General features: G+C 33.5%; 2 protein-coding genes across 2 annotated transcripts in view; both read left to right on the top strand.

Moving 5' to 3' along the window:
- Positions 1-25,104, top strand: part of LOC142337299 (putative E3 ubiquitin-protein ligase HECTD2) — a 38,455-nt gene that overhangs the window by 4,658 nt on the left and 8,693 nt on the right. The gene's annotated exons all lie outside the window — the stretch shown is intronic.
- Positions 15,103-20,985, top strand: LOC142337298 (uncharacterized). The gene is made up of 4 exons (XM_075386485.1): positions 15,103-15,459; positions 16,280-16,403; positions 19,948-20,052; positions 20,418-20,985. Exons 1-4 carry the CDS (start codon positions 15,281-15,283, stop codon positions 20,589-20,591), a joined length of 582 nt encoding a protein of 193 aa, XP_075242600.1. The 5' UTR covers positions 15,103-15,280; the 3' UTR covers positions 20,592-20,985.

Here is a 25,104-nt window from a genome sequence, read left to right as displayed (position 1 = left end):
ATAAGGTTTTGAGAAAAAAAATGTAAATTTTGTTGATTTTTATTTTTCTATTTTTAAATTTTTCAGTTTTTGAAGTTTTTAAATGTAAAATTTTCAACGTAATTATTTTTTTATTAAAAAATGTCGTTTTACTAAAATGATTTTTTTTTCAAAAATGTCGTTTTTTACATAAGGTTTTTTAACAAAAAATGTAAACTTTGTTGTTTCTTATTTTTCTATTTTTACAATTTTCAGTATTTGGAGTTTTTTTCATGTAAAATTTTTAATTTTATTATTTTTTTCATTAAAAAATGTTGTTTTACTAAAAAATTTTTTTTTCAAAAATGTCGTTTTTTACATAAGTTTTTTAACAAAAAATGTAAATTTTGTTGTTTTTTATTTTTCGATTTTCACATTTTTCAGTTTTTGAAGTTTTTTAATGTAAAATTTTCAATGTAATTATTTTTTTTTCTTTAAAAAATGTTGTTTTAATAAATTAGTTTTTTTTCACAAATGTCGTTTTTTTACATAAGGTTTTAACCAAAAATGAAATTGTAAATGAAAAAACTTCAAAATTTGAAAAATAGAAAAATAGAAAAATAAAAAACAACAAAATATACATTTTTGGTTAAAACCTTATGTAAAAAAACGACATTTGTGAAAAAAAACTATTTTAGTAAAACAACATTTTTTAAAGAAAAAAATAATTACATTGAAAATTTTACATTAAAAAACTTCAAAAACTGAAAAATGTGAAAATAGAAAAATAAAAAACAACAAAATTTACATTTTTTGTTAAAAAACTTATGTAAAAAACGACATTTTTGAAAAAAAAATTTTTTAGTAAAACAACATTTTTTAATGAAAAAAATAATAAAATTAAAAATTTTACATGAAAAAAACTCCAAATACTGAAAATTGTAAAAATAGAAAAATAAGAAACAACAAAGTTTACATTTTTTGTTAAAAACCTTATGTAAAAAACGACATTTTTGAAAAAAAAAATTATTTTAGTAAAACGACATTTTTTAATAAAAAAACAATTGTGTTGAAAATTTTACATTAAAAAACTTCAAAAACTGAAAAATTTAAAAATAGAAAAATAAAAATCAACAAAATTTACATTTTTTTTTCTCAAAACTTTATATGAAAAACGACATTTTTGAGAAAAAAATATTTTAGTAAAACGACACTTTTTAATAAAAAAAATTAATTTAAAAATTTTGCAATGAAAAACTTCAAAAACTGAAAAATGTAAAAATAGAAAAACAAAAAACAACAAAATTTACATTTTTTTGTTAACTCTTATGTAAAAAACGACATTTTTGAAAAAAAAATTACTTTAGTAAAACAATTTTTTTTAATAAAAATTAATAAAAATGAAAATTTTACATTGGAAAAACTTCAAAAACTGAAAAATGGAAAAACAGAAAAATAAAAAACATTAAAATTTACATTATTTGTTAAAAACCTTATGTAGAAAACGAAATCTTTGATTAAAGACTATTTTAGTAAAACTTTTTCAAACAAAATAATTAAATTCAAAATTTTACATAAAAATACCCAATTCAATATATACCCAATTCACAATTTTACAATAAAATACCTAATTCAATATATACCCAATTCAAAAAGACCCATGATATTGAGTAATTAGCTTATGTCCCAACAGTTGGATACCCGCTGTTTCTTTAATACCTACTAATACCCCTAGTTCCTTCTGGTGAACATATGACTCATTCTAACAAATTTGTTGTTAAGGCACTATCTTGCTAATCCCCTTCGTTTGAACAGCTTGGGTGTCATGCTTTGAGGCACGTCTTTGGAAAGTTACATTATTAAACTGCAATAAGGGAATGGGTAAATGACCTTACTAATTTAATATTAAGGGATTATCTTGCTAATCCCCCTCGTGTGAAAGGCTTGCGTGTCATGCCGTGAGGTACGACTTCGGAAACTTACATTATTAAAGTGTAATATGGTAAGGGGTAAACGACCTTAATGATTCCTTGTTAAGGCACTATCTTGCTTATCCCCTTTATGTGAACTGCTTGGGTGTCATGCTGTGAGGTACGTCTTTGGTAATCTACCTTATTAAAGCGCAATATGGGAATGGGTAAATGACCTTACTAATTTAATATTTAGGGATTATCTTGCTAAACCCCCTCGCGTGAACAGCGTGGGTATCATGCTGTGAGGTACGTCTTTGGGATTTGAGGTAAAATGGGCTATACGTAATCTTTATACATTATCATTTTAATTTTTTTTTTAATGTTTTTTGTTTAAAACTAATTTTTTAAGGCACTATCTTGCATTGTTTAACATAAAAAACAATGAAACACGTACAGTTTTTTATTACATAAAGTTTTAAACAAACAAACGTGTATATTGATTTTTTTATTTTCGGTTTGTTAGTTTTTGATGTTTTTAAGCTACTTTTGTTCGATTAAATTTTATATAGTCGTTTTTTTTAAATACATGTTGATTCAAAATATCGTTTTTGGTCGACATAAGGTTTTCAACAAAAATTGTGTTTTTTAAATTTTTCTCCTTTTCAAATCTCCAGTTTTTGAAGTTGAAGTTTTCGAATGTTTTTTTAATTTAATTTTTAATATTTCATTTTACTGTGACCTTTTAAACTGAAATTTCTTGGTTCCCAATTTCAAAAGAAATATCTATTATTATTTTGAAAACTAATCAATTTCTAGCATTATTATGCCATCATATAATCTGCAGCGAGCTAATCATATTCCAATGCGACCTTTCTCTGATTTAAAAAGAAGTAAAATAAAAACAATTAATTACAAAACGATCACAAATACAATTAGAAATTACAAATATTATACGTTATCAAAATGATCAAGAGTCCAAATTCCGAAAGCATAAGCTTTCTTCTCTGCACAGTGAAAGGTTTTTTCGTGTCGATACGGATAGTTGCTGCAATCCCAGTCAGTATCCAAATTGTTGAGAAGTTTGGAAACTTTTGGTCAACCAAGATCATCTAGATTCTCCACATCTTTACACAAGTAATTCGAGAGGAGATTACATTTCTCCAAACCTTTCGCAAAGTATTCTGTTGTAGGTGAACAATAATGGTAAATGATTGATGACAACTCAATATATTCCAGTTTTCCACTGCTCCAATTGATCCCATGTAAATTTTTAGTGTTCCACCTTGCTTGAAAAGTAGGTTGGTAGTCTTTGGGTGGCAGGAAACTGAATCCCAAAACAATTCCGTCCTTGAAAACACCCAACTCCTTAACAATTTTCCCCTCCAAGCACTCAATATCAAATACAACGAGAGACATTCCTTTTTCTAGATTAAAATATCAAAAAATGATTAGCAGTCTAGTCTTTTGAAAAATTGAGGATGGAAAAGTTTAATAAGAACAAAAAAGATTAACCCAGTTAACCCATGAAACATGAGCTGGGAAAATTTGGTAACATGTAACAGTATCCTGAACCCTTCGGCAGAATCGTGCAGTACAGCAAGTAATCGAAAAACTTTCAATCTAGTAAAGAAAAAGTCAAGAAAGGAACTTGCTTAACCAATAAGTCCTCCATGAGGAAATCTTTGGTAATTTTATCCGGAATTTATATTTTTGTCCCATATTTTACAGGCTGAGAAGAAAGAGTTTTTGCGTTTTTCATTTTCGGGAAACCATGAAAGTATGTTTCCGTAACAATTGAATATGTTGACAAGAATGAAACTACCAAAAGATATGACTGGAACTACTACTTTTGGTAGTTACTTTTAGTGAATTGAGCAAAAGATGAGATCTGGAAGCAGAAAATAAGAAAACCTGGATGAATAAGGGTAACTGAACAATGTAAGGGTAAAGAAACAAATGACTGAAATATCTTGAAAATTAACCTCGATGTATCGAGCCAATGAAACTTAATTAAAACACAGAAGAATTGAGAACAAAAAACCTCGTAGCCGATAAGATCTTATAAAACATTTTGTTAAGTCAATGAAAGTTGTGTAGAAAATGATTTAGTGTTTATGTCATTTCTGTTTTTAGTAAGGTCACGTGATGTTAGTAATGAGTTTTTCATTAGTCAAGTGAGGGAGAGTATAGCGAGGAATACCAGCAAGCTAGATTGTACTAAGGTTGGTTCCGACAGACTTTAGTGAAGTGTTTTTAACAGCCGACGCTTCCTGTACCTCTTCCTTTGCATCTTGCCCAGTTTCCGTAGAAAAACACGACAAGGGAGCTGTCTTGTCAAATTTTTTCATGCCAAACTTGGGGTCAATTGCGTTTTCTTCTTCTCTACTTGCAATAAAACTCTGTCAGTGACACATTTTCCCACTCGTCACAATCCTTATCAGGTTTCTGCAAATTTTCAAAGTCGTCAGACAAACACCAGAGGAATTTAAGTTCTCTCTCCTGCTCAAAAAATCCGAGTAAATTTTTATACATTGGTCTATAAGCAAACTCATAGTCACAAAAATGTCCACGGACGAATCTGCTTAGTTCCATGTTGTCTGAGACTTGTAAAGTTTTGTTTTCGATGCGGGTCACATGAGTTCAATGACCCCATAATACCTAGGTATCTGTAATTCGGTAATTGTGGTAATCATACGTCTTAGTTGACCTACAATTTGTTGAGCGGCTCCCTTGCAAGGATGAAATCACATAATTGTCCGTATTTGCGAAGACAGTATGACGTGATTTTTGTGGTATTAGGACTTAATTGATACATTTACGACTAATTTCTAACGATAGTGAAAAATTCCTGATAAATTTGTGCTCATAAAACCTTTATCGATCACCTGAGAAGATTCGCTCTTACAAAAGAAGATGTCAAAAAATGATGTTTGTAAGATCACTAAATAATTGGATTGACAGAATGAATTTAAATAAATACAGATGACGGCAAGTTTTATAATTTTTGATATATTTTGGATGAATATTTGATAAAATTTTGTTATATTGCTTATAATTTGGGTGTTTTTCGACAATACTAAAGAAAATTGGGTAAAATTTGAGTATTTTTGACAAGATTCAGCTACTTTTGGTAAATATAAGTGGCAGGAATTGGACAGTTTTTAATAGAATTGTTTCGGTTTTGATAGGAATTAGGTTTTTTTTTGCAAAAATGTAGTTTTTTTTTGGTAAGAAACGGCTATTTTCAACCTGTATTTGAAATTGAAGTTTTCGAATGTTTTTTTAATTTAATTTTTAATATTTCATTTTACTGTGACCTTTTAAACTGAAATTTCTTGGTTCCCAATTTCAAAAGAAATATCTATTATTATTTTGAAAACTAATCAATTTCTAGCATTATTATGCCATCATATAATCTGCAGCGAGCTAATCATATTCCAATGCGACCTTTCTCTGATTTAAAAAGAAGTAAAATAAAAACAATTAATTACAAAACGATCACAAATACAATTAGGAATTACAAATATTATACGTTATCAAAATGATCAAGAGTCCAAATTCCGAAAGCATAAGCTTTCTTCTCTGCACAGTGAAAGGTTTTTTCGTGTCGATACGGATAGTTGCTGCAATCCCAGTCAGTATCCAAATTGTTGAGAAGTTTGGAAACTTTTGGTCAACCAAGATCATCTAGATTCTCCACATCTTTACACAAGTAATTTGAGAGGAGATTACATTTCTCCAAACCTTTCGCAAAGTATTCTGTTGTAGGTGAACAATAATGGTAAATGATTGATGACAACTCAATATATTCCAGTTTTCCACTGCTCCAATTGATCCCATGTGAATTTTTAGTGTTCCACCTTGCTTGAAAAGTAGGTTGGTAGTCTTTGGGTGGCAGGAAACTGAATCCCAAAACAATTCCGTCCTTGAAAACACCCAACTCCTTAACAATTTTCCCCTCCAAGCACTCAATATCAAATACAACGAGAGACATTCCTTTTTCTAGATTAAAATATCAAAAAATGATTAGCAGTCTAGTCTTTTGAAAAATTGAGGATGGAAAAGTTTAATAAGAACAAAAAAGATTGACCCAGTTAACCCATGAAACATGAGCTGGGAAAATTTGGTAACATGTAACAGTATCCTGAACCCTTCGGCAGAATCGTGCAGTACAGCAAGTAATCGAAAAACTTTCAATCTAGTAAAGAAAAAGTCAAGAAAGGAACTTGCTTAACCAATAAGTCCTCCATGAGGAAATCTTTGGTAATTTTATCCGGAATTTATATTTTTGTCCCATATTTTACAGGCTGAGAAGAAAGAGTTTTTGCGTTTTTCATTTTCGGGAAACCATGAAAGTATGTTTCCGTAACAATTGAATATGTTGACAAGAATGAAACTACCGAAAGATATGACTGGAACTACTACTTTTGGTAGTTACTTTTAGTGAATTGAGCAAAAGATGAGATCTGGAAGCAGAAAATAAGAAAACCTGGATGAATAAGGGTAACTGAACAATGTAAGGGTAAAGAAACAAATGACTGAAATATCTTGAAAATTAACCTCGATGTATCGAGCCAATGAAACTTAATTAAAACACAGAAGAATTGGGAACAAAAAACCTCGTAGCCGATAAGATCTTATAAAACATTTTGTTAAGTCAATGAAAGTTGTGTAGAAAATGATTTAGTGTTTATGTCATTTCTGTTTTTAGTAAGGTCACGTGATGTTAGTAATGAGTTTTTCATTAGTCAAGTGAGGGAGAGTATAGCGAGGAATACCAGCAAGCTAGATTGTACTAAGGTTGGTTCCGACAGACTTTAGTGAAGTGTTTTTAACAGCCGACGCTTCCTGTACCTCTTCCTTTGCATCTTGCCCAGTTTCCGTAGAAAAACACGACAAGGGAGCTGTCTTGTCAAATTTTTTCATGCCAAACTTGGGGTCAATTGCGTTTTCTTCTTCTCTACTTGCAATAAAACTCTGTCTGTGACACATTTTCCCACTCGTCACAATCCTTATCAGGTTTCTGCAAATTTTCAAAGTCGTCGAACACCAGAGGAATTTAAGTTCTCTCTCCTGCTCAAAAAATCCGAGTAAATTTTTATACATTGGTCTATAAGCAAACTCATAGTCACAAAAATGTCCACGGACGAATCTGCTTAGTTCCATGTTGTCTGAGACTTGTAAAGTTTTGTTTTCGATGCGGGTCACATGAGTTCAATGACCCCATAATACCTAGGTATCTGTAATTCGGTAATTGTGGTAATCATACGTCTTAGTTGACCTACAATTTGTTGAGCGGCTCCCTTGCAAGGATGAAATCACCTAATTGTCCGTATTTGCGAAGACAGTATGACGTGATTTTTGTGGTATTAGGACTTAATTGATACATTTACGACTAATTTGTAACGATAGTGAAAAATTCCTGATAAATTTGTGCTCATAAAACCTTCGAAATCACCTGAGAAGATTCGCTCTTACAAAAGAAGATGTCAAAAAATGATGTTTGTAAGATCACTAAATAATTGGATTGACAGAATGAATTTAAATAAATACAGATGATGGCAAGTTTTATAATTTTTGATATATTTTGGATGAATATTTGATAAAATTTTGTTATATTGCTTATAATTTGAGTGTTTTTCGACAATACTAATGAAAATTGGGTAAAATTTGAGTATTTTTGACAAGATTCAGCTACTTTTGGTAAATATAAGTGGCAGGAATTGGACAGTTTTTAATAGAATTGTTTCGGTTTTGATAGGAATTAGGTTTTTTTTTTGCAAAAATGTAGTTTTTTTTGGTAAGAAACGGCTATTTTCAACCTGTATTGGTTAATTTCTTTTAAGGTTTTGGTAAGTGTTTGTCAGAATTGGGCATTTTTTTCAAGAATTGGGGATTTTATCAAGAATTGGGTATTTTGGCAAGAATTGGGCATTTTTAAGCAAGAATTTGATTTTTTTGGCAATAACTGGATAATTTTTGGCTTTTTTTGGCAGCAATTGGATACTTTTCAGCAAGTTTTGTGTAGTTTTTAGACAGATTTGGGTATTTTTTAGCATGAATTGGGTAATATTTTTGCATTTTTTGGGTATTTTTTAGATAAAATTGGGTATTTTTTGGCATGATTTGTGTTTTTCTCAAGAATTCGATATTTTTTAGCAAGAATTGGGTATTTTCGGCAGAAATTGTGTGTTTTTAGGCAAGAATTGTGAATTTTTCGGCAATAATTGGATAATTTTTGATAACATTTGTCTAATTTTTGGTACTTTTTAGCAAGTTTTGGGTATTTTTTAGACAGAATTCGGTATTTTTTGGCATGAATTGGGTGTTTTTTCAAGAGTTGGGTATTTTTTTTTAGCAAGAATTGGATATTTTTGGCAAGAATTGTTTATTTTTAAGCAAAAATTTGGTATTTTTTGATAATAATTGGATAATTTTTGGTAACAGCTGTCTATTTTTCGCAAGAATTCGGTACTTTTTAGCAAGTTTTGGGTAATTTTTAGACAGAATTGGGTATTTTTTTATCTACGCGGGATACTATTATTAAGGGATTATCTTACTAATCTACTTCGTGTCAACAGCTTGGGTATCATGCTGTGAGGTACACTTTTGAAAATCACGTAAACCGTACGTAGTGTAAATGAGTCACCCTACCTAATTTATTATTAAAACATTACCTAGCTTATCCCCTTTGTGTGAACAGCTTGGATATCATACTGTGAAGTGCGTCTTTGGCAATCGACATTAGTGAAGTGTAATATGGGAATGGGTAATTGACTTTCTTATTTTGTTATTAAGGGATTATCTTGCTAATCCCCTTCGTGGGAACAGCTTGGGTATCAAGTTGTGATGTGCGTCTTTTGAAATTGACATTAGTAAAGTGCAATATGGTAGGGGTAAATGACCTTACTGATTTGTTGTTAAGGCACTATTTTGCTAATCCCCTCGTGTGAACAGCTTGGGTGTCATGCTGTGAGGTACGTTATTGGAAATTTGCATTATTAAAGTGTAAAATGGTAGAGGGTCAATGACCTTACTGATTTGTTGTTAAGGCACTATTTTGCTAATCCCATTCGTGTGAACAGCTTGGGTATCATGCTGTGAGGTACACGTTTGAAAATTTACATTATTTAAGTGTAAAATGGAAGGGGGTCAATGACCTTACTGATTCGTTATTAAGGCACTGTCTTGCTAATCCCTTTAATGTGAACAGCTTGGGTGTTATGCTGTGACGTACGTCTTTGTAAACTTACATTAGTAAACTGTAATATGGTAGTGGGTCAATGTCCTTACTAATTTGTTAAGGCACTGTCTTGCTAATCCCCTTCGTGTGAACAGCTTGGGTATCATGCTGTGAGGTACACTTTTAAAAATCACGTAAACCGTACGTAGTGTAAATGAGTCACCCTATCTAATTTAATATTAAAACATTACCTAACTAATCCCCTTTGAGAGAACAGATTGGGTGTCAAGCTGTGAGGTACGTCTTTGGAAATTTACATTAGTAAACTGTAATATGGTAGGGGGTCAATGTCCTTACTAATTTGTTAAGGCACTGTCTTGCTAATCCCTTTAGTGTGAACAGCTTGGGTATCATGCTGTAAGGTACACTTTTGAAAATCACGTAAACCGTACGTAGTGTAAATGAGTCACCCTATCTAATTTAATACTTAAACATTACCAAACTAATCCCCTTTGAGAGAACAGCTTGGGTGTTATGCTGTGAGGTACGTGTTTGAAAATTTACATTATTAAAGTGCAATATGGGAATGAGTAAATGACCTAATTTAATATTAAGGAATTAACTTGCTAATGCCCCTCGTGTGAACAGCTTGGGTATCAAGCTGTGAGGTACTTCCTTGGAATTTGAGCGAAAATGGGCTATACCTAATCTTAATACATAGGTACTTCCTTTTACCCCCCCCCCCCCTGTCTTGCTTAACTATTACTACTACCGCACGTGACAGCTAAGCGTTTAGGTCAAAGAGCTGAACTAATTGAAGAGCAGAGAGTGTGAATTTCGTTCACATCGCGTTTTTGAGAGAGCCAGAAAAGTGGGTGTGAAAAACGTATCTGTTGTACGATTTGGAGCCTTTTTGACCATTTCAATCATATATGAGTGTTAAATAGCAGCCGTCAGCCTCTCCACGGCTACTATTTAGGCGCTCTCCTGTTTTTTATTATAGCTGCGAAGCTGTAAGCTGAGCAAAGCTATATTGCGGTGCTCTTGGTTTTTTACGACTCGAAGAGGAGTATTGGTTTTCTCTCGGTATTTTTTTTACAGGAAGTAGATTTGTTCACGCGGCGTTTTGACCTAAAAGCGAAAGTGAGAAAAGCTGCCTTGATCAACAGATTTTCGCTAAGCGAGAGAAGTTTTTTGATCATGCGCTGCGTTTAGTCAATGACTTTTCGACTTTGAAAAGTAGTTTTTGACTGAATGGCACATATAGATAACCGTTTTTAGCCGTTTTTTTTTGTCTAGGTGGTCCAATTTTTTTTGCTTTTAATTTGGTTTCTTTCAGAAATAAATTTTATTCGATACTTTATTGAAATGCTAACCTCGGAAATTGATGCCACAGTGTTTTGCAGAGCCTGAAAATGCGTTTCAAATGGAAAGTTGGTGCATATTTCTTGGTTTTTTAATTAATTTTTGACTTTTTTTCTATTAATTTCTTCTTTTAATCTAAATTCTTCTTTTTCTTTCTTTTTTAATTCTATTTGGATCTTTTAACCGTCTTTTTGTCAAAAATCAGTTAATATGGCAACTTCTCTTTGATATTTCATATACTCAAGGCCTCTTTCTACCTCGATGTAATTTTGTTTTATAAAATTGTACATATGCTAATCCGATTTTGATAATTTTTTCCAATTTTGGTCAGTTTTTTGTTTGTATTTTGGTTGTAATTGCTGGAAATAGTAGTCTTTTTGTGCAACATTAGGGACTTTAATTTCGTTTCAATAAAAGATCATTTTGTGGCGTTAAGTTTTCGAAAAACGGTAAAAACTTCTTCATAAATGCAGTCTTAAGTTTTTTGACCATTTTTTTGCAAAATGTTTCAATGTTTCGTATTTATGAAATCTGCTTTTTGTTATCTTCAGGAAGATAGATCTTTGTATCGGATGACTAGTTATCTTTTCTATGTCTTGAATGCTGAACAATGAAATGTATTCATTTTTCTTGAATTTTTAAAATTGATTTTTAACTTTCAAAAATCAAGAATATCTTATTGTTACGGTGTTGCTTAGATTGTACCAAAATTCTTCACATTCTCGTTAGTATCATCCTAGCTTTGGCCTGGAACCTACATTTACTTTCGGTATACTGATTTTTTCAGTTGTTAAAAATGAATGATTTCAGCTTTTTCTTAGATTTTCGTCATTTCTTTGGTTTGCAATTGATTTCATTCAACATAAGGCAGGACTGAAAGTTTAATAGCAAGCCTTTTCCATAATTTCCACTTATGACTGTTTACTGCAACTTTCTTCCGGTCTTGGTATTAATTTAAACGATTTTTTGCATTTGATTATTCCTCTGCTGCTTATGTCTTTTCTATGATCAATTTAATTTTTGAATTAGTATGAAATCATGTTGTCTAGCATATGTACAACGACGACAAGTATGTGTTGTTTTTTTCTTAATTGCAGTCAATAGAAGTGTCATTATAGATGTTATAGGTGGCATAATAGGTGTTTTCTGATTCTTAAATTTGAGCTTTCTTTTTTGAAAAGATTTAACTTAGTTTTTAAGATTATTATCTGCCGTTTGCTTTCTCAACCTTTTTCAGATTAGAATCATGAATTATTTCAGGGCAATTGATGACCTTGTCAGCTTTTACAGACTATCAGTTTTCTGACCACCTTAATTTTTTCCGATTTTTCAACGTTGCCAAACGTTTTCAATAATATAAAATTTTGCTGCATTTTAATTCTCTTGGTTACAGTGGTTTAAGTTTCACCAATTTTTAGAGCAGACCTGGAGAGGTAGTGAGTTAATGGTTTTATACAAAAGGTAGTGGCTTCAGCTGCAATTAGGGTTTTGTTAGTGAATTGACGCTTCGAGTCGCTTCCGGATTTCTTGTTTTTTGTTTCGTCGTCTGACGCTCTTTTTTCGTTTTACATTTGTTCACCCAGCAAAGCTGAAAAATTCAAATTTTCTGAATGAGTTCTTCCTCTCAATAACGGCATTTGCGCGCGTGACGTCATTTCTCACTCGCTTTAGCGAAAGTTTTTAGGTTATTTGCGTGATTAGATTTTGAGCATACGTGACTTACCTCACTCAATAAAATGGCTTTTGCACTTCAAAACTTAAGTTTAATTTGAATTTGTTTAAGGTCAAAGGAACTCATATGTGCAGTAAAGGTCCCCAATAAGAGATTTCTGCGGAATGAATTTTAACAAGCTTTTTTATTTTATCGCTGAATGTTTTTTTAGCTTAGTTTTTTGAGCGGCGTCGATTTTTTTTCAATTTAGATCTGCATCTGTTTCTATCTCTATTATATGTCACGCAGGTCTATTGTTTCGCAGCTATTCCGGCAATCTGCCGGCTATGTTTACAATTCAAAGGATTTGAATTGTCTTGGGGCGCTGTCTTTTTAAGATTGTTCACACATTTTCACAAATTGGAGTAGTCATTTTGGTCACGCCGAAACAGGAAGTGGAGCGAAAAAACGAGTGGCGTGAAATTTTTTGCTCTAATTTTAAAGTAGATTGAGAAAACGGGGTTTGAACAAAAATTCGCATTCTCGCTAGTGTTTTTTTGTTCACATGCGGCAATTTCACTTTGATTATTATTGTTTTTCAATTTTGGATCGAATTTTTTTTCTAAATGGTTTTCCTAATCCATTCAGTTTTTCTAGGCCTGGTTTTTTGTTTGAACCAAATTATCAGTGCTTGCTAGTGGTTTTTTGTTCACATGCGTTTTTTTGACATTGATTTTCTGTTTTTTTAATAGCCGCGTCCTCAATTTCAGGCGGCTATTATAGCGCTCCTAATTTTTTTTTTACTTCGTCTAACAGATTTTTGTTTCGTCTTACCCTGACTTCTTGGAATTGACTGTTTCAATGACTTTTCTCACTCAAAAAATTGACTTCTGAAATCACTTATGGAACTTTGAATTTTTTGAACATTTACTTGTTAAAGGTCAATAGTGTGCAGCTAAGTAGTGCCAAACATATATGCCCTAATTCTTGATTAATAATAGAGTCTTGTGTTTTTGATTTGGAATATTAATTTTGGGATCTTCTCCTTTTGTGCCCCCAGTACGTTATGCGCCCCCCCCCCAGTTACAGTGCACGTGTCACTACATAGTAAGTCATTATGTAAAAAATATTGCACGTGCATCTGAGGGGTGCAAATAATATGCGCCCACTAATCTGAGGGGGCACAAACGGAAAAGATCCTAATTTTGAAATGACCTATTATGGCTTTCTCCTTATAGAGCTTATGTATCTCATAAAAATGACTCTCCGAAGCTTACCCAAAAAGTCTAGTGGTCTATTAATGGACTGGTGTTCGATCTGTCTATCTAATCTCTTTAGTTGTTTCAATTCATGGAAGGCCCCAAGCGTCTATCGCGGCTATTTTCCGGTAATCTGACGGCTATGTTTGTTTTTGGATCTGAATTTTTTAGAATTGGTTTTCCCAATTCACTCATAGTTCATTCTAAATCTAGTTTTGTTTAGTTAACGAGAATTCTTTGAATTGTACGTCAGGACTTGTACTGCTATGTTTTTTTTTTAAATTCGCTTTACCTTTTGATCACGTTTTTCGTTTTACTTAAGTCACGATTTTCACGCTTGACTTGTGACTACTTCACCCACTGTTTCATTAAATGGATTTGAATTTTTTTCACGTATTGAACTACGCAATGTGGTGAGTACTGTCAAAGTCAAAGGAGCAAAATGAAAAGAAGGGGGTAAACATAAAAGCCCGGTCATTAAAGAGTAATGCATTTGGTTATCAAACTTTATTAAAGCTTTTGTTAGCTGGCATTAGTTTTATGCTTAATAGGCTTCAGTTCAGGAGCTGAATTAAGAATTATTTTAGAACCTAGAGTATTCAGAATTTACACACCAAATGAGAACACTTTGACACTTGGAAAAATTCGGTAGATTTCTCTGTATTATTTTCTTTTTCTTGTTTCAATCCCAAAGTGGGTCATTGGCGGCTGTTTTCCGGCAATTTGCCGGCTATGTTTTATGTGCAATCTTGAGCTATTTTTCTGATTTCGGCGTTTTAGACGCTTTTGGTTCTTGTCCTCTTCATATTTTCAGTTGCTTTTGTTACGTAATTGGTTGAATTCAGCTGCTATGTTAGTTTTCGTGGCATTTTGACATCGGCAATATCAGTTTAAGTTTGTCTTAACAATTTTAAATAGGTTAAATTTAACGATTATTTCGCTCAGGGTTATGATTTTTAAGTGCAAACAATTAAAGCTTCGATAGCATATATTTTTAAATAAAAATAAATAAATTATCTTTTCATTCTCTCATGTTTTGTGTTTTACAGTGCGTTTGGGTGTCCCTTAGGGGTTCAATAAATCAGCAGGAACTGCTTCTTAAGGTTTGTTGGAAACAGTTTTTTTGAGACTTTGCAGTTTTCGGCAAAGTTTGTTAAAAAATTGACTGATTGTTTAGGTTTTGTCCTTTAACTATTTCTTTTTGCTCGATTTTTTCTCCTTTTTCGAAATTTATCGTTGCTTTTATTTATTCTATCGTTTGATAGTCAACTGTTTGCGCTAATTTTTTTTAAACCAGACAATATATCATACACAATGCTTCTGGAGTTGCAACTTAAGAATTACGAGAAAATTTTTTCATGTTTCTCCCGATAATTTGTTTATTCCAGTTGTTGTTTCAAAATGAATAGTATAATAAAAATAATAGATGTTCCAGTTAGTGGTTGGCTTGTGTAAGTTTTTTTTAACTTCAATTTGATTGCTGAGTTTTCCGGTTATGTTCTTTTGTTGCATCGTCTGACGCTCTTTTTTCGTTTTTCATTTGTTCACAGCAAAGCTTAAAAAAATTCATTTTCTGAATGACTTCTTCCTCTTATTAACGGTGTTTGCGCACGTTACATCATTTCTCACTCTCTAGCAAAGGTTTTAGGATCGTTTGCGTGATCATACGCGACTTATGTCACTCAATAAAATGACTTTTGCGCTTTAAAACTTAAGTTTAATTTGAATTAGTTTGTGGTCAAATTAACTCATATGTGTAATAAAGGTCCTTAATAAAAAGGCTCGTGCAGAATGAATTTTAGCAAGATAAGAGGAAGGGTCTGCAAATATTTCTGATTCTAAAAATTTTGCTTTTGTGGGGTTCGCAAGTGTACTCACGAATAGATTGGTTATCTATGCGGTCAGAGGCTTAATTACTTTGAGACTTGATAATCAATCCGGTTGCTAAGGAATGCCTGTGCCCATCAACATGTTCATGCCACCTCCTCCCCCGCCCGCCTTCTTCCAGCAAATGAGTCAGCAGCAGAATTCGCAACAGATGAATAGCCAGCAGATGACTGGTGGGCCATCCAACAGAATGCAACAGATGGGACCAGGTGGGAGGAACAAACAGCCACCCAGATACAACAGGTACATTGAGTTGTTTGTAATTAATTACAATACTTCACCCCGAGTTCGATTGTGTTCCGTGGTGTAGGGGTTTTCAGTATTTTCCAGTTCTGCTAATGCAGTATTTCTTGAGTGAATTTGGGGAAAAAATGACTTCAAGTTTTTTATTATGAGCGCGGCTGACTATCAATAACTAAGGCAGTTATCAATTATGTTTACATTAAGCAACCTTTTGACATACTGTCGAATTTTATGCCTCAGGGTATCCACAATATGTTTCTGATCAGGGTTCATTTTCTGACTTGAAAAAGGGGCATGGATTGAACTAAATAGAACGCCAAACAAACTCTTTAATACCGAGCACTGAATTATAGACAAGAAAATAGGTAAATGACTTACCTGAAGCGTGAATTGTTCCACTCTCAAAACTCGAGTAATGATAATCTTAATGAAAAAAATTTTGCAATTGTTGATGAATTTAGCGTTCTACGCGTTCTTGTCCACTTGCTTCCCCGTTTTTGCCGTTTTCGTTTTAGGAAATAAAATTGTAATCACAGGATTTAACCCAAAATATAAAGAAAGAGGTACCGTAAAAACGAGGAAAATGTAATTTGAAGGTTTCTGAGAAAATGAAACGCAATAAAATGGAAATTTGATATTAAATGCGAACTAAATTGCGTTATCTTGAATTTTTTTTATCTCAAGTTGCATTTAATGTCTACTATCGACTTGGTTAGAGTAAAATTGAATTTGACTGATAACTATTGTTCACTTGAAAATGTTTGCGATCAGCGAGAGGGACATTGCTTTGTTACATAATTCATCGACATATGGGTTTTAGGAATTTTGCTGGGCGCAATCAGGGATCAGCTGCAATGGGTGTTGGCAGTGCTGGATCTTCGCAGCTGAGCCAGGGGTTGTCTCAACCTGGACTCTCACAGATGTCACTTGGGCTTCAAAGCCAGGTAAAATTAAAGCATTCAACCAATTTGCCAGACTGGATTCTGTTCCAATTTTGTTCATATGAAATAGTAGTACAGAATGTGAACTGGTCTCGAACAAAGTTTGAAACCAATTATTGTTAATAGCCGCCCTCATCTTCTCAACAGCTATTATAGCGCTCCTAATTTACAATTCAAAGAATTTGAATTGTATTGGGGCGCTGTCTTTTTATTACGACTCGAAGAGGAGTATTGGAGAAGTCCTTTTTTTTAATCAATTTTATTGGAGTGATTTTTGAAGCGGGAAATGGAACGCGTGAAAAAATTTGGAGTGATTTTGGCGCTGCACAAAAGTGAAGAGCGGAGCGAAAAGAGAGTGGTTTTTGTTCATACCGCCGTTTTTGAGAGAGCGAGAAATTGATGTGTGAAAAAATTTTCTCTAAGCGAGCGAAATTTTTTGTTCACGTGCGGCATTTTAAAGCAGTTTTTTTCATTTATTTTGGTTAAGAGGTTTGGTTATGATTTTGTTTTAATTTTAGGCTGGTGTCGGTAGTGGTTTGAAGGTTTCTGGAAATTAATATGAATTTTGTGATAATTCGGAGGTTTTTAATGTATTTTGCTGATTTTCGGGCTAATTTTTTCGTTTTTTCGGATTTTGTTTTACTGGCTCAAATGGGTATTGAAGGAACCCCTTCTACTTGAGCAATTTTAAGATAACAATTGGTTACAGTTTTGTGGATAAGAAACATTTTTTTGTTGAGAAATATGACAAAAAAATGGCGAAAATTGGAACTATTTTTCTTAATTTTTTTGCAGTTTTTCGATTTTTTTTCTATTTTTAGCTACGTTTCTTTGCCTTTTTATGACTTGCCTATTGTTTTGCGAGCATCTGGATACCCTATTGGCTGAAGGGAATTTTTCTTTGGATTGATATGTTGTTGAAATTTTAAAAAATTTTGTAACTATTTCCAGTTTTTCAGTGAAAGTTGTTTTTAAGAGCTTTTTTTTTCATAATTTTAGCCCAAATTTTTTTTCAAAATTCACATAAGTGTTTTTGTAAGTACTAGTTGTTTTGATGAAGTTATTTTGGCAGAGATACTTTTTCGGGATCTCAATTTATAACAAAATTTGATCAGATTTTTTATCATAATTTAAGATTTGATTTTATTGTTTTTACATTATTGTTTCATGACTTTGTTTCAAGATAATCATAAATTAGTGAAGGCACGTTTCGTTTGATGAGTAGTTGGATGGCGTTTAAATGGATTTTCACTTCGAGTCGTTTCCGGTATTCTTCCGGCTATGTTTTTTTTTTAAGATCTGTTCACACATTTTCATGATTTTTGAAGTCAAATTGGAGTAGTGATTTTGGTCACACCAATACAGGAAATGGAGCGAAAAAGCGAGTGCTTTTGCGGCGTGAAATTTTTTTGCTCTAAACTTAAAGTAGAGTGAGAAAACGGTGTTTGAACAAAAATTCGCTTTCTCGCTAGTGGTTTTTTGTTCACATGCGGCAATTTCACTCCGATTTTTACTGTTTTTTTCGATTTTTTGGATCGGATTTTTTTCTGAATGGTTTTTCCAATCCATTCACAGCTCATTCTAGGCCTAGTTTTATGTTGGAATTAAATTTTCATTTTTCGCTAGTTGTTTTTTTGTTCACATGCGGCATTTTCACATTGATTTTTTGTTTTTTTTTTATTTTTTGATCTGATTTTTTTAAAATGGTTCTCTCAATTCACTCATAGTCCATTCTAGATCTAGTTTTTCTGTTTAGTCAATGAAAATTCTGTGAATTGTACGTCAGGACTTGTCCTGCTATGTTTTTTTTACATCGTCGAACTTTTTTCGCTTTACTATTTTGCCGCTTTTTCAGCATTTTGCATAAAATCTCAAGGCTAGTTTCTCTCTTCTCTCATTTTGCTAAAAGTGAATTTAAACATCAGTTGCTCAGCAAAGCAATTCAAAATGAACAGAGTCAGAATAAAAAACTGAAGTCAGAAATAGAAACGGGATAAACCCATAAAGCCCAATTTTAGATGCCCGCTATTTGAACGTCCTTCCTATAAGTCTTAGTTACCATCTCTTATGCTTATTGTTATTGATAGTAGCCCCTGTAGTCTCTCTCTAAGAAACAGAAGTAAGTTCAACTACAAAATGCCATCAAAATAAATCGGCCTTAAAAATTGTTTTTGTACAAAAATCTTTTTTAATAGCCGCACAGCGATAGCTGGGGCTATTATTGGCCTTCTCTTGGTTTTTTACAATTCAAAGAATTTGAATTGTATTCGGGCGCTGTCTTTTTTTAAAGATCTGTTTGCACACTTTTATGTTTTTTGAAGTCCAATGGGAGTAGTGATTTTGGTCACGCCGAAACAGGAAATGGAGCGAAGCGAGTGGTTTTGCGGCGTGAAATTTTTTCGCTCTAATTTTAAAGTAGAGTGAGAAATTGGTGTTTGAACAAAAATTCGCTTTCTCGCTAGTGGTTTTTTTGTTCACATGCGGCAATTTCAATTTGATTTTTACTGTTTTTTCGATTTTTTTGGATCGGGTTTTTTTTCTAAATGATTTTCTCAATCCATTAATAGCTCATTATAGGCCTAGTTTTTTTGTGTGAACCAAATTTTAATTTCTCGCTAGGGGTGTTTTGTTCACATGCGGCATTTTGAACCAATTTTTTGTTTTTTTTTTAATTTTTTTTCTGATTTTTTAGAAATGGTTTTCCCAATTCATTCATAGTCCGTTATAAGTCGTTTTTTGTTTAGTCGTTGAAAGTTCTTTGAATTGTACGTCAGGACTTGTCCTGCTATGTTTTTTATTTCGTCGTCATGATTTTTGTTACGACCATATGACGTCACAGCCACTTTTTGTTCATTCGTTCATGCAATTTCAATTGAAGTGCATGTGACGTCATTTTTCGCTCTTAGTGGAGTGAGTTTTTTTGTTCATGCGCGTGATTAAATTTTTGGTCACACTTGACTTACCTCACTCTCAAAAATGACTTCCTCACTTTGAAATTGACTTTTATTTACTTGAATTCAAGAGATAAGGTCAAATGGGTGTGTGTCACTCTAAATGAAGGTTATTTGAGATCAGCTAATAGAGGCAGCAATAACTTATACAGATTTTTAATCAGAATATAACAGATCAGCCTTCAATGAAAAGACGAATTTTTTGGTCTGTCTTTTTTATTGTTTTTTTTAGACGGCCGATCTACGAATCTATTGCGGCTATTTTCTGGCAGTCTGCCAGCTATGTTTTCGATATCTTCTATTCTTTCGATCCCAATCATGCTTATTGGAATCAGCGGCGGCTATTTTCCGGCAATCTGCCGGGTATGTTTGTCTTTTTTAACCAAATTCTTCGCTTTACCTTTTTGTTCTAGAATGTTCTTTGATATTTATATGACATTGTCAGTTTTGACCCTCCCCTATTAAAGTTATTGCCCCACTAAATATAGCTACAAATATAACGCCGTGCTGCAATAAGTAAGGGCGCTACAATGGAGTCTAATTCGCGGTAGTCGCTCGGTTTGAGAGATGCTCATGTTGTTTGTTTGTGTGTTCAGGATATGACTCAGTTCTCGCAAGGCTACCACCAGTCCATGTCATTTAGTGGACAGCCAGTGGCACTGGGACAGAATGGATTGTCTCAGGCAGAGATGCTATCACAGGTCAGTCGCCTCTCCCCTCCCTTCTCACCTCATTTCACATCACATTCAGTTATTCTTATTAGCAGTCCTTGTTCTTACGTTAGTTGAGTGCATTTTAGACTATGGTTTGTTGTTAGTTTTCATTTTGGCGTTAATTTCTTGGGGTAATTACTAAGCTTGTACTGAACTTGTGGTTTCCGATTGGTTTTTAAACAGAAACTGTAAAATTTAAAAACCATTTGCTTTCTGCGGACGGTGTGTTTCTCCCCGAAGAGAGAACAAGTCGTAAATGTCATCAGCTATAAAAATGCGGGGACAGCGACTCAAATGATACCTTTGCGATTTCTGCCTGAAACAAACCTGGCTCACTCGTCGTGTCGTTATAGGAAAGTTTCTACATAGAGGACATGCAATCACAAGGCGACGTTCTCCTGTCTCAAGATTCTTCTGGTATCCCTATGCAGTCTGGGGGAGGAGGGGGGCCTAATGGCGTGGGTGGTGGTAGTGGGGGAGCAGGAGCTCCTGACAGATCTTACCTTTCCTTCAACTCCCAATTCTAAGCTCCCGATGCGACCCTTATACGAGGTCTCCCTTCAATAGCCGAGATCTCGGTTGAGGGAAGCACAGTTGAAACTGAACACGCGGGATCGAATAAACTGCTCCGATAAACCCTGGGCTGTCTCAAAGCTTTGGAAGCTTGGGAACGTTGAGGGTTTGGATGTTTTCAACTGGACAGAGCTCCTATGCTTGAAAAGGGACTCAATCATCACACACGAGATTGCGACCGACTGAAATGGTGATAGCGAGCCACAGACTTTAATGAATGAAAACTTGATTTGTCACTTTTATTGGCGTTCGCCTTCAGAAAATGTGTTTTAGTTGAAAATATGTATAGGTGTTCAATACATGGGTGGTTAAATATCAATCAAAGAATTCAACTATTTTCAAATTTCAGTCTTTTTATAGCTACGAAGCTGAGCGTAGCTATATTGAGGGCGCTGTCTTATAATATTAGGGCGCTGTTTTTTTAATAGCCGCGAAGCGATAGCGGCTATTATTGGGGGTATCGTGTTTTTTTTTTGTATTTCAAAGAATTTGAATTGTATTGGGGCGCTGTGTTTTATAATCGCTCTCGTAGAGAAGCAATAATTTTAAGATGTCACACATTTTTCAATGACTTTTATTCAAAACGGGATAAACAGGTAAAGCCCAGCGGGCATTAAGTTTTATTAGAGGCCCAAAGAGGGCTTTAGTAGTCCTTTAAGTGCTTGGAGTGGTGCAGCTGCTGGGATGGCCTTAATTTAAGGTTAAAAGGTCATTTTAGTGTTTTTAGTCATTTTAGGGTCAGAGTTTTTGGGCTCAAATTGGTGCAATTTTTCTTGTTTTTTGTGATTTTATGAGTTTTTCGTTTGATTAGACTTAGGTTGAAGTTTTTAGAAGTTGATGAAGGTCTTATGCGAGACAAAAATTACTTGTAATGACCATTTCATGAGTAATGACCATTTCTTGAGCTATATATTTTGGTACTACAAACACAAATTGATACTAATTTTTGCAATTTTTTTAGTTTTTCCAGCCTCAGGGGTCAACACATCTCCTTTAAGGTTCGATACTAGGGCACTGCATAGTATATAGTGCCAATGGAATGGTTTTCAACATTTTATTGTCTCGATTTTTAGTTTAGTATTCTTGTGATAGGAGCTTTGGAAGCTTGGGAACGTTGAGGGTTTGGATGTTTTCAACTGGACAGAGCTCCTATGCTTGAAAAGGGACTCAATCATCACACACGAGATTGCGACCGACTGAAATGGTGATAGCGAGCCACAGACTTTAATGAATGAAAACTTGATTTGTCACTTTTATTGGCGTTCGCCTTCAGAAAATGTGTTTTAGTTGAAAATATGTATAGGTGTTCAATACATGGGTGGTTAAATATCAATCAAAGAATTCAACTATTTTCAAATTTCAGTCTTTTTATAGCTACGAAGCTGAGCGTAGCTATATTGAGGGCGCTGTCTTATAATATTAGGGCGCTGTTTTTTTAATAGCCGCGAAGCGATAGCGGCTATTATTGGGGGTATCGTGTTTTTTTTTTGTATTTCAAAGAATTTGAATTGTATTGGGGCGCTGTGTTTTATAATCGCTCTCGTAGAGAAGCAATAATTTTAAGATGTCACACATTTTTCAATGACTTTTATTCAAAACGGGATAAACAGGTAAAGCCCAGCGGGCATTAAGTTTCATTAGAGGCCCAAAGAGGGCTTTAGTAGTCCTTTAAGTGCTTGGAGTGGTGCAGCTGCTGGGATGGCCTTAATTTAAGGTTAAAAGGTCATTTTAGTGTTTTTAGTCATTTTAGGGTCAGAGTTTTTGGGCTCAAATTGGTGCAATTTTTCTTGTTTTTTGTGATTTTATGAGTTTTTCGTTTGATTAGACTTAGGTTGAAGTTTTTAGAAGTTGATGAAGGTCTTATGCGAGACAAAAATTACTTGTAATGACCATTTCATGAGTAATGACCATTTCTTGAGCTATATATTTTGGTACTACAAACACAAATTGATACTAATTTTTGCAATTTTTTTAGTTTTTCCAGCCTCAGGGGTCAACACATCTCCTTTAAGGTTCGATACTAGGGCACTGCATAGTATATAGTGCCAATGGAATGGTTTTCAACATTTTATTGTCTCGATTTTTAGTTTAGTATTCTTGTGATAGGAGTTTTTGCGATTTTTTCCTGAAGTTTTTGTCAGTTTTTTGATAAGTTACTGCATGGTTGTTAGTGTTAATGGAATTATTTTCAACAATTAAACATTTCGAATTTCCAGTTTTCTGATAAAAATTGCAAATTTGCCCACCAGAATTAATGGTCTACCCGTTATGTTAATCAGATTGAATTGAATGGAATTGATTTTAATTGCGGTTACAAGTTGATAAATTTGTTTAAACAGCAAATAAATCTTATTCCAATAAGGACAACCAATGAGAGAATCATTTCTCTTCGAGTAGTTGCCCAAATAAAAACCTAACGTTAAAACCTTTAACTTGGGCCGGTTCTCAATGGGAAGAAAGTTCAAAAATTTCTGCGTTATCAAACACATAGTCTCATTAAAACTTTTGCAAAAATTTTTTGAACGCTGGCCTTGTTAATTTTTTTAGGTATGCTGGCTGAGTTTTGATAGATTGCAGGATATTAACGGATTTTATTAACTTATTCCTAAGAAAATGTTCTTGAAGTTTTTCCGTTCTCGTGGTGGGTTTAAGAGCCCTAGAGATGCTCTTCTAGTGCATATTCTACTCGAAACTTCAGCCTTTTAGATGAAAAACATTATCATAGCTACCGTCTCTTATTCTTTTGAATAGCTCACAGAAAACTGCTGAAACATGTAGTTCGAATACTGAAGAAAAATTGACAAAACAGAATTGAACTTTTTAATAAAATTGCACTCACTATTCGTTTTTGAATATTTAAAAAGAGACTTGTCCTATAAGTACAGTCATAGATTAGAAGTTTTTGGAAAAAATTTAACTTTTATTCAGTTTTCCTCGCCCCACTAGCCAGGTAACCTCCTCTGGGGTTTGATAGTATGCTATTACACATATGCTAGGGTGCAATGGACTGGTTTTCAACATTTTAATAGTACGATTTTCTGGCTTTTGAGATAAGATTTTTTTTCTAAAATATTATTGCCTATCGATCTTTATGATCCAATGATTTTTAATTGCTCTCAAACAAAGTTTGCAGCATTTATATTAGTCCTGTCGGTCCTTTTTAATTCTATTTTTCGCTTGACGGAATTTTCGTCTGACAATTTGACTTTTGCGTCCTTAAAAACGGGATAACAGCTAGCGCCCAGCGGGCAGTAAGTGCTCTTAGAGCCTTTCAGCTCTGTTTCAACTCAAACTGTTTTGAAGACTTATACATTGGAGTGAAGGACGGTTCTTAGAGGTTGAATGAAGACCCCTCCACTACTGCCCCCCACTATTGTCAATAGTGAAATTTGGTGACAAATGTTAGAATTGGAAAAAGAAACAAAGTTACAATCAGTCTAAGTGAAAAAATATGAAGCCCGGAAAACCAGAAGTTATCGACTTCACATAGATCATACAACTTCTCTTATACCTCCTTAATAAGACCAATGGCATCTGTTGTTAGTCAGAGTTACAAATAAGAAAGGATAAAGAACAACAAGTAAAAGGAAACCTCTAAGGGCAAATTTCACTAATATTTTACGCAACTCTAATAACCGAAACACAAGTGCAATTTTTCTGTTCACAGAAAATTATATATAAGTGAACTTATGCAGTTTTAAACTGTCAATTATGCATCTTTTCAATTAAGTTATGTGACAAGGCAACAACAATTGCAACAACTAAGTCAAAGCCACAAACATCAAATACTGTCTATAAGTCAATAAAAACAACAACCTTTATGCGCCATTAGAGCAAACGTATCAGCTCTATAATCATTTGCAGAAGGTTGTAAGCAAAAACAGCGAAAACCGCACTGAGAATGCATCACGTAAAAAGTTTTCTCAAAAGTCATTATATTTGTTTAAACAAAAATTTCTCTCCATTTTAAAAGCAGTTTGAAAAAATTTTACGTTTCCCTATTTTGCATTTGTTTTTACTCTTTCACCATTTAAGCAAAACAACTGCTTTACTTTGACTTTTCTTTGACGTTGAAAATTTGAAAAAAAAATGATAGTCAGAAAAATATTACATAAACCACGATGAGCCTGATACATCCTAGCTTCTGGCTATAGTGTCACGTGGTAACTGACCTTGAAATTGTCGCTTATAATGACCTTATTGGGTAGAAGTATCTAAGTTATGTAGAAAGTTACACGAAAATTGAATAAAATTAGAGTAAACTGGCGAATGTTCACAAAAACTTAGATATATATTTTGACATTTTTTTTCAACCTAAAAATTCGCACCCGATGGATTTTTCTATGATAACACTCAGGACTTCGTACGTCGAATACATCGATCGGCTAAAATCACTGAACTAAACAAAACAGTTGACGATAGAGTTCCTCCCCCACTGAGTGAAGTCGGAACAATTATCTTCAATTT

This window comes from Convolutriloba macropyga, chromosome 3 (genome assembly GCF_964194025.1).
Source record: "Convolutriloba macropyga chromosome 3, txConMacr16.3, whole genome shotgun sequence".
NCBI classification, from domain to species: Eukaryota; Metazoa; Xenacoelomorpha; order Acoela; family Convolutidae; genus Convolutriloba; species Convolutriloba macropyga.
Note: the sequence above shows the minus strand (reverse complement) of the source record. Positions and strands in the feature narration are given on the sequence as shown.